General features: G+C 39.6%; 1 protein-coding gene across 2 annotated transcripts in view; it reads right to left on the bottom strand.

Moving 5' to 3' along the window:
- Positions 1-9,274, bottom strand: part of TPK1 (thiamin pyrophosphokinase 1) — a 468,766-nt gene extending 459,492 nt beyond the window's left edge. The window contains exons 1-2 of one of the 2 annotated variants that reach the window (XM_027841244.1): positions 9,159-9,274; positions 8,670-8,728 (exon numbers count right to left, since the gene is read on the bottom strand). In XM_027841244.1, the coding sequence (XP_027697045.1) occupies positions 8,670-8,712 (43 nt within the window). In that variant the 5' untranslated portion in view covers positions 8,713-8,728; positions 9,159-9,274. Of the gene's footprint in view, positions 1-8,669; positions 8,733-9,158 lie in introns of both variants that reach the window. The other variant, XM_027841243.1, reaches the window with a different exon arrangement.
- Between the last annotated feature and the right edge of the window lie 1,177 nt (positions 9,275-10,451).

Consider the following 10,451-nt stretch of genomic DNA (forward strand, 5'->3'; position numbering starts at 1 on the left):
AAGCTCCCCCGGCAATCATGACAATCAGTAGTGGGAATGGGTCTTAAAACTAATACAATGGAGGCAGTTAGGTGGTGAAGTAGATAGAGCACCCACCCCGGAGTCAGAAGGACCTGAGTTCAAATCCAGCCTCAAACACTTAACATTTACTAGCTGTGTGACCCTGGGCAAGTCACTTAACCCCAATTGCCTCACCAAAAATAATAACAATAATAATAATATTAATTTAGTATATGCTTTAGAGAGGAAAAAAAGAAGAAAATGTCATAAAGAAAGATTAGTGGTTTCATATACAATGTTCTTTTTTCTGTTTGATGCATACAGAATTATGTTGTTATTTGATAAGTCTAAAGAAAAACAAAAAAATTTTCTTTAATTGTGGTCATGTGATTCCCAGTCCACTAATCCAACCCCAACTAACCTTCCTTGCTCAAAGCCCTCTACCATCAGCAAGAAAATCAGCTGACCCACACCACAGGCTCCACCTTTGGGCCCAGCCAGGAGGAACAGCATAAACTATTTCAAAGTGTTTCTCAGAACACATAGTACCTATAAATGTGTTTCAGAAGGAATTTTTATGGTTCTGCCTCAAAGTACAAAACTTAGAACAAACTCTCCCCTTCTTCCAGGTGGGAAAAAATGAGTGTTGTTTTCTAATTTGCTTTTAATTAGTATAAAAATACAGACACATAAAATTCATTCAGGATCTTAGATATACATAGACCAGCGTAGGCAGTGAAACCTTAACTTGTAAATTCACTGATCCCCAAGCAGTAAAATTTTCAAATTTAGTGCTAAATTAGTTTGGTTGGCTGTCTGAAGTAATCCAATGTAAGTTACAGCTACCTGTACTGAATCTTCCTGACACATAAATCTGTATGTCATATAAAAGCTTTTGATATTTTGTAAGAATATACTTTTTAAACACCATTCACTTTGTAGTACTAGTAAAAACTAGACTACCCTCTGAAATTCAGGCAGTCATTTTCAATGTTCAATTATCCTTTTTTTAATAGCATTTCATCTATTCTATTTCTTGTGACTGTGAAGATAATAAACCTTATAATATAAGATGCCTATGTGAAGAAACTTTTAAGTAGCCATGAAACTTTGCTAGCTTGGCAAGAGTATTCAATTTGGGTATTTTCAGTTATTTTGCTTCATGCACTGAGCTGTCATTTTTGAATGTTATTATGAATGGATATGATGCTATAGAGTCAGCTGTTACACTCATTAACATAGGAATCATTAGAACAGGAATAGTTTATCTGCAATATTTTCCAACCTGATCATCATCTTTTTCTAAAGTAATGAGAAAAGGTATGGGAAGTATGAAACTACCCTAAAAGTTTGGGGCTAAAACACTAATGCAAATGAAAACAAATCAAACCTAGCTTGAAACCACCAAGCTCTAGAATTTTAGGACCTCTGTGTACAGCTGCTCCACTGAGGCTTTCAGAAGGCTCCACTGAGAAGTTACTGTGATTGTCAAGGCAGATATGAGTCTCTACAGAAGGAAACAGGAAGCTTCAAAGCCACTAAGCCAGGGGGAATTAACCTTTTCTGTGAGTCATGGACTCCTACTAGAGAAGTCTGATGAAGCCTATGGACTCCTCCTTCTAATAAGATACACAGCTTAATCAAGAAAATAAAGTTATCACAATATTATTTTCTTCAAATCAAATTCCTGAACCACAGATTGAGAACTCACAGAAGGCTAATCTAAAAGTAGTCCAAAGACTACTACCATTTTTGCAATCTATTTCTCAGCCAGAGAGATCTATTGTAATACAAAATATCAGGAACAGCTGCCTCCTTAATTTAAATCCAACCTACCCATACAGAAGCAACTTCAAGAATTTCTGTGAAAAGAAAAACACAACAAAGTTGAATAACTTGCCTCAAGCTATTCAGCCAAACAGGAGGTGACATGTATTAACAAGCAAGCATACATTAAACAACCAAGATCCCCTTTCTCCATTCTGGGACTGAACAATAACAACGGATTGAGACCTTGTTCCCTAGGAGCTTAAAAACAGCTAAGTGTTGGTCACATGAACAGCAAAATAAAAAACACAACTAAATATGGGAATGAATAATGAAGTATCTTCTATTTCAAACACACTCATCTACACAAAAACATGGACAAAAGCCCCTCAAGGCAAGGATGGGCAACAATCTGCACATAGCACAGAATGACCACACAGTCACCGAAGTGTTAAAGTACAGATCATAGAGGCATAGGATCATATATTTAGAACTGAAAGGGATGTTGCAGGCTACCAAATCCAGCCCTCTCATTTTACAGATGAGGAGACTGAGGCATTGAGAGGTTAAGTAGCTTGTCCAGAGATACATAGCTATTAAGTGTTTGAGATGGGATTCTGAACCCAGAGCTTCATGATTTCAAACCCAGGGCCTATCCATTATGCCACTGACGAACTCAATGCATTTTAGGAACTAGTGACATACTTTCAATCAGGGACACAGCCACTCAAATTGCTTGGAAAATCATAATCCAACCACAATCCTTCTGATATTGGGTAGAACAACTGGGTAGACCTCACCATCAGTCACAAGGCTTTTTAGACATACAGGGAAGCTGCCAATGCACCTTAAGAATTCCTGGACTTTTTCCTTCAACTTTATTCATTCATAAGGACCAGCAGAGGCCTCTCCACCTGTCCTGTCAATGAAAGTCTCCTATATGTGGTCTACCCTAATTAGAATGAGTTCCATGAAAACAATTTTCTATTTGTATCTTTATTGCTTAGCAACAGTCATATTTAGCAAATGCTTTTCCATTTCATTGCCAGGGACAAGAGAACTTACATGAGATTTTGAGGCCAATATCCACAAAGGTCCATTCAACTAGGATTTAAAAGGTGCTGCTGCTGAGCAGGGTCACCAAGAAGTAAAATGAGATCTAACTATTGTGTGCAGAGATTATGAAGAAAAGCCCTGAAAGCCCTGTCCACACAAAGTGCGGAAGCTGAAATGACAAGAGATTGGTACTTTCCAAACGTAAGCAGACCAGGCCACACACTACCAAAATCATATACAAACATACCCTGAGGCTTTCTGTCCTTATAGAATCCAATATCCCTATAAAACCTATATTCTTCAGGATATAAATCCCAGAACACTCATTCAAAAAAAAAAAAATTTCCTTCCTGGGTCAGATGATTCTGACAGTGGCACCACGGGATACTCAGAGAAGCACAGTTGTCCTCCTTGAAGCCAACCACAATGGCTAGAGGTAACCTAAAACATCGTGACTTTTCCTCAATACTACTGAGCTACCATATTTTAATTATGTTAAGCTACATTGACAAATTCATCTGGGGGAGTATTCCAGCAAACAGCTAAAATATGAGACTGGAGCTCTGGAGGGAAGAGTAAGTTGAGAAAGGAAAGAGGAGCTAGATGGCAAGGCTATTCTTAGCTTGGGGTAGAAAACCTCATCTTCAGAGACCGGAAGAAATGAAGAGAGGGATAAATACATAGAGCGATTCTGGGAGGTGGAAAAGGGGAGATAAGGCAATTCTCAGCATCGGGCTGAGGGCTTAATTTCTTATAGTAGGAGGCTAAGTAATCTGCTAAAAGTGACCTAAGGCTAAAGGAGGTCTCCCAAAGAGAAATTCGAAAGTCAATAAGGCTTATTAAGCCTTATCATGATTTCAGAAGTGAGGGCCCAATTGAAGATAAACAGCACAAAGGTGTAGTGGGTCCAATAAAGACTGTTTTATTATTTCATACTTGGCTGGTCAAGAAGAAGAGTCAAGTAGGTGAATGGTGAGATTCATTACCAGAGACAGGGAGTTTAACAGGGATGGAGAAAATTCAAGGACACAGAAGAGCCCATTTTGAAATGACTAATCATTAACTTGAGTGTGGTTAGGGAGACAAGAGAAGCCAGAACAAGAGGTTACAAACTTCGGATTTTTCAGGGCACGGATTACTTCATTTTTGGTTTTGTATTCTCAGAGAGGTAGTGGTGCAGAGTGGATAGAAAGCCAGCCAACTCAAGTTCAACCCAAGGCAGAAGTCTTTGGCACATACTAGCTGAGCGACCCTGGGCAAGTCACTTAACCAATCTGAAGAGGATATCTGGTCATGTAATAAGTTAAGAGTTAATAAGCACAAATGTAAAGTCCCACCCAAAAAAAATTGTTTGTTTTTAATTAGTTATTAAGTACAGCATGGGGCTGAACAGTCAATCATGTTTTTTGTTATTGTTCAGTCTTTTCAGTTATGCCCAAACTCTTTGTGACCCCTTTAAGGTTTTCCTGGCAAAGATACTGGAGTGGTTTGCCATTTCCTTCTCCAGATTGTTTTACAGATGAGGAAACTGAGGCAAACACATTTAAGTGACTTGCCCAGGGTCACATAGCTAGTAAGTGTTTGAGGCCAGATCTGACCTAAGAAAGGGTTTTAGTAGAATATAAACTTTTTTTTTTTTTAGGCAATTGGGGTTAAGTGACTTGCCCAGGATCACACAGCTAATAAATGTCAAGTGTTTGGTCTGAGGCCAAATTTGAACTCAGATCCTCCTCACTTCAGAGCCAGTACTCTATCTGCTGTGCCACCTAGCTGCCCCAGAATATAAACTTAATATGAATCAATAATGTAATATGTAACAGTCAAAACAACAAATGAGATTTTAGACTAAATTAACAAAAGCTTAGGGCCCAAAATGAAGGTGATTGTCTAGCACACTCTGCCCAGGTCAGACCATAGTGGAAAACCTTTTCCTATTCTAGACGCCAGAATTTAGGGGAGACACTGAGAAGTTATAGTATATCCGCAAAGGAGACCAGGGCAGTACAAGTCCTAGAAATCATGTCTGGTTTAAAAGAACCATTTTAAAGAATTGCTTAAGCTGGAGAAGAAAAGACTGGGAACAGGAGAGAGATCATGATTGACGTCTTCACATATTTCAATATCATATACGAGAGATGGCTCACATTTTTGTTCTGCATAGACACGGAGAACAGAACTTCAGACAATAGTAGAAGGTATAGGAAAGCAGATTTCACAATACAAAGACTTCTCAATATAAACACTTCACAAACCACAAAAACTGATGCAAAACAATCAATCAGCCAATTTATTGAACACCTAACAAGAACCCAACATTATGGTAGACCCTGGAGGTAGAAAGAAAAATTAAAACAGTTCCTGGCCTCAAGGTGCTTACATTCTGACAGTAAAAGGAGAACAGGCAACCTTGGAGTAGAGGGTAATAAATCTCTCTTGTAATGGAAGACTTCAAGGAAAGGCTGGATATTATAGAAGGGCTTCAAGTTACAGTTGGATTAGACGACCCTGGGGTCCCTTCTAATGCTGAAATCAATCTACAAGTTAACAATAATATATTTCTGAAGTGGAAAAGGGAAATAATCAGCCAAAGGACTAATAAAAACAAAGTATGACCTTCAATTATGTTACTGATGGCACAACACAAATCTTTGTAGATTCCTTTTAGGCTTGCAGTCCAATTTTTTAAATAGTACAGACTTTCAATACACCTAAAAATGGGCCCCAGTTATCACAGGAATTTTTAAAGACCTTATTGGATCTCTCAGGTAAGGAACTAAGAGAAGATATATTATCTCCAAAGACCTTAGGATAGAGTAAGGTAGGTACCAATTGTTCCTATATTGTTTACACAGGTAAACAGCTCAGGTTTCCCCCCTGTATCTTCTCAATACTTAAAAATTAAACGGACTGAGGTAACTATTGCCCAATAGCTTTCAAGAATGTAGCAGAAATTCAAGTTTAAAAGTAGTTATCAAAGGCATATTATGTATAAGGTCTAGTGCTAAATGATGAGGGGGGATATAAAGTTCCTACCCCTGAGTTCAGCTTGCAAACTAGAAGACTAAGGAAAACAATCTCCCGGCCTTATCTACACCAAACAAGGGTACTGACCTTTTAGTCTACAAGGTCAGGATGCAAGGAGGAGTGGCCTAGAATGAATTCACACACACAAACTTTCAGTCAAGTGGCAAGGTTGATTTTTAATGCCAGTAGGAGTGGGTGGAAGTTCTTAGTAAATCTGCAAATTAATGAGGATGAGGCAGATAGAAAGTGAAAGGATCTTTGAGGGATTAAGAGTCTGGGGCGAGCCAGGTGCAACAGTGAAACGAATATAAAGTAGGCTAATTAGGTGATCAGGGTGGGCCAGGTGGCTGGAGGTTGGGAGGGGGGAGGTTCCAATGATCTGGGCTGCTTAAATGTATGGGAAAATTCAGGGACTAGGTTGCTTTCAAAGACACGATTTTTAGGGGTCCAGGTCCCCTCATTCCATCATCTACCACAGGTAGACAGAAAGGTTCTTGAGGGTAATATTCACTCTAGAAATATCCTAAGAAAAGGTTAACTAACACTGTCCAGCACTGGCAGGCTAAATATTGTACTGGCTACTTAAAAAAAAAAATCCAAACCAAAAATGATTTTAGACACTATAGTTAAAAGGCAATGGTGATATACTGGATCAAGTAGTTCTTTTATGAAGTTAATTCTCAATTCCCTATTTCTTATATTCAGAAACCCATTCTTGGCTCTGTTTTAATCTTTTCATCATTCTAAAGATCCCCTCATAAGACTCTGCTCTATAGGCCTCCCAACAACCTTGGACCAAAGGCAGTATAACTCTAACCTTGTGATTGACTGTATTCTGACTCCTACAGGAATGTCCAAGCTCTCCTTTCATGCTATGTTCTGAAGGATCCCAGAGTCAATCCCAAGCAGAGTTGATTCATGTTTATGCATTACCAATGAACACCTAACAATGTAAATGGTTAACACTTATATGTTTAGGCTTTTGAGTCCCTGACTACACATTGCCAATACATTCCACTAGAATTAAACCAATAGACTTTTGTAGTAGCAAAAGTAGTATACATGGTTACGTGATATATATCACATAAGTTCGGTATTCATCATTTGGGAAATATCTGAACAAATTATGGCATATGACTGCACTGTAAGAAATGAATGGCAGGTATTCAGAGAAACATGGAAAGACTTGTGTGGTCTCATACAGAGAGAAAAAAGCAGAATCAAGAGAATAATATACAAACTGGCCACAATAACACAAAGGAAACAATACTAAAAGACATCAGAATTCAGATCAATGAAATAGCCAATCTTGATTCTAGAAGACTGATAATGAAGCCAGAGAAACTTATATTGTATTGTTATTCTCTGCATTTACACATTTCATCGTTTCCCTAAGATTAAGTAATACACATCAGCACTCTTCCTGACCAACTGGGAACATAAGCGTGCAGCTGGTGAAAATGACTAAAAGTTCAAGTACTCCTTGAAAAATCACTGACTGGTGCAGCTAGGTGGCACAGTGGATAAATCACTGGCCCTTAAGTCAGGAGGACTGCAGTTCAAATCTGGCATCAGACCAAACACTTGACACTTACTAGCTGTGTGACCCTAGGCAAGTCACTTAACCCCAATTGCCTAAAATAAAAAAAAAAAAATCACTGACTGGATGAAAATATTCAAAGATAAGTTTTGGCCAAGCACTTTGGTCACTAAAAGATTACCAAGATTCAATTTGCTTACAAAAAAACCCAGAAGATGGAAAATAAACATTTTTAAAACAGCGCCCCCAAAATATTTAGATTTATGTAACTAAGGAAATAGAAAGTGCACAAGTATACAAGAAAGGGATAAGCAAGAATTAGCATTCATTAAGCTGCAAACATCAATTCCTACTTAGAAGAAGAAAAGCTTCAGAATTTTGGCAGAAAAGGTGATTTACTTTGTTTACTGTAAAAGCTCTGTCCAGTTTAAACCATGGTAAACAGAGTGCTTAGAAAAATAAAAAATGTTTAGAAATGGAGCATATTGAAGAGCACCAAACTGTTTACAAGGGTAATCTTGGTCACATTTCTGGCTGGTAAAGTCCAACAATTTTTAGCATTACAAAGTAAACTACCTTAATTTTCACAAACAACTGAACTATGGTGCTGAAATGGTTTACAAAAACAGACAAGTCTGCCCAAAAACTTCAAACAAAGCTTTTTTGGAATTAGGAGCAAGGAACCATAAAAATTACTTGCTGTAAGTGCATATTGGCATGTTTTATAAAATAAGATTTCCTGCCTAGGGATTCAGTCACTGGAATTTTTTTCCATATATTAATAGATACTGAAGTTGGCTCTAAGGCATCCTTGAAACGATGCCAAATGCTGTTTCAAAAGTCAAAAGCCAATCAGCAATCTGTGCCATTATTCCTAAAACTCTCCAATAAAAAATGCCATTTCCCATAGCTGACATTTTTAAACATATAAAATCAAAGTCTAAAAAAAAAGCCCGTTCAAGGAGACTGCAGCCTGCTGAGTTTTCACGAGCTCAGGTGCAATATTCCACGTGCTGAATTCGAAACCCTGTTTCAATCTTTGTAAAAACTTTACTTGCACACCAACAGATGCCTGTGTATAAACGTCTTCGGAATATGCTTTCAAGCTGTTATTTTGCTTTGCCGTCTATCCCCCAAATTGTTGCAATCATAGGGAGTAAATCTGTCCACTAAACCTCAAACGCAAGTGGTCCGATGTGCTTGCTACCACCGTGACTACCCGAGTAAACGTCTGGGGACGAATCAATGACTTTATAAAACAGGGAAACAACAAGCACAGTACCAGTGGGAAGCAGGCATTCCAGCGGGGTAAAGATATGCTCCATGTCAGACTATTGGCTTCTGCCTTAAAAACATAAAACAAAATGAAATAGCTTGGTTAGACTTTCTCTTTGCTACGTTAAACGGAAAAGCCCTGAAGGCTGATGCCGGGTGGGGTGCGGTGGCTGGGGAGTCTCGGGATCGCCTCCCACACAGCCCACTCGGGTTCACGCGCGACCCTCACTGCGGACCCGCAAGGAGGACTGCAAAGGGGAGAAAGCAGGACAGCAGCCCCCACGTGGAGAGACATGGGCAGATGTGCATAAATGGGGAATGTAGGTTTTCCTGCCTTCATCCATCACCCCTTGGAAGAAAGACTTGGGAGTGGGGGGAGGGTGGAAATGGAGAGATGCTGAGAACCGCACCCCTACGCCTCCCCACTCCCACGCCCGCTATGATGCAGCAGCAGCAGCGCCGCCCGCGCGCACGCACAGGCCTGCGTTCCACTTACACAGCTGCTCGAAGAGCCACCCGCCAGGCGAGGCAGAGAGCAACTAAGAGCAAGGGCGATCGACTGCTCGGCGCTCGACTGCAAAGTCTCCGAAGTCTCTCCGTCTAAGGCTGCTAAAGTAGGAAGGAAGAAGAAGGAGAAGCAAAGGCCCCGCCCCCCTCGCCGGGCGCGCGCAGCCCTCCTCACCTCCCCGCCCCTCGTGGGGAGGAAAAGGGGAAGAAGCTGGGGGGAGCAGAACCGTGAAAGTGACCTGGGAGCTTCCAGGCAAGGCTGGCGCCCCGGGGTACCAGCTGCAGGATGTTATTCACCGTCAGAACCGGTAGGGACCTTAGTCTACGCCTACCCCTACTTAGATGAGTCAACAGTCTCAGAAAAGAGCATTGATTCTGGAGGCTGATGCTTTGGGTTCAAATGCTGCCTCGGCTGGACGCAATCCTTGTGACCCTGGGCAAATCACAGCCGCCCAGCTTTAGTGTCCTCACTTATTAAAGGCTGAAGTTGAAGGGAATGGAGGAGAGCTCTAAAATCCCTGCCAGGTCTAGACTGATGGTGCTGCGAAACTTTTGCGTGTTCCAAAAGTCTTAGTGCAGTTTAAGTTTTAATAACTTAATGTAATATTAATAACAATAATAAGTTAATTTAATAACTTAAATAATGTAAATTCATATGAATTTACAAAAAAACCCAACCCACCTCATTTGAAAGTTTAGCTACTTAAATTTCTTTCAAACTTATTTGGTTCTGTGCATTTTGAATGATGAATTTTTATTTAAATAAGACAGGTCACCTAGTCATTATGCATTTTCGCATGTGTGACAGTTGCTGTATAACATTTTATCAGACTGGTAGTTGGGTACAGGAGGTCCTTTTGACTGGCCGCCTCGGGTGCTTGATCTATCTCCTTTAGCCTTATTTTTTTTTTTACTAGAGGGGTCGTGTCAAAACTGTCCTGTATGATAGCTAAAGTGGAAATATGTGTTGCAATACTTAACGTGTATAGTTGATTATGTTGCTTGCCTTCTCAATGACTAGGGGAGGGGCGGGAGGGAGGGAATTTGGAACTCAAAATTTTGTTAAATGAATCTTTAGAATAGAAATAGAAAGAAAGAAAAAAACTCGTATATACATCAAAACCTTGTATGGGTGATCTTAAGACTAAAATTATAAATGCAATCCTTTCAGTCACTGAGCAAAAAAAATATTGAAAAGTTAATACAAAGTTGGAAAATCGACTAGATCAATGTATAGCACAAGAATGTTTATGTTCAATTTTAATAAGAAACATTATTTTAC

This window comes from Vombatus ursinus, unplaced genomic scaffold (assembly GCF_900497805.2).
Source record: "Vombatus ursinus unplaced genomic scaffold, bare-nosed wombat genome assembly UNPS02014858.1, whole genome shotgun sequence".
In the NCBI taxonomy this organism is placed as follows: Eukaryota; Metazoa; Chordata; class Mammalia; order Diprotodontia; family Vombatidae; genus Vombatus; species Vombatus ursinus.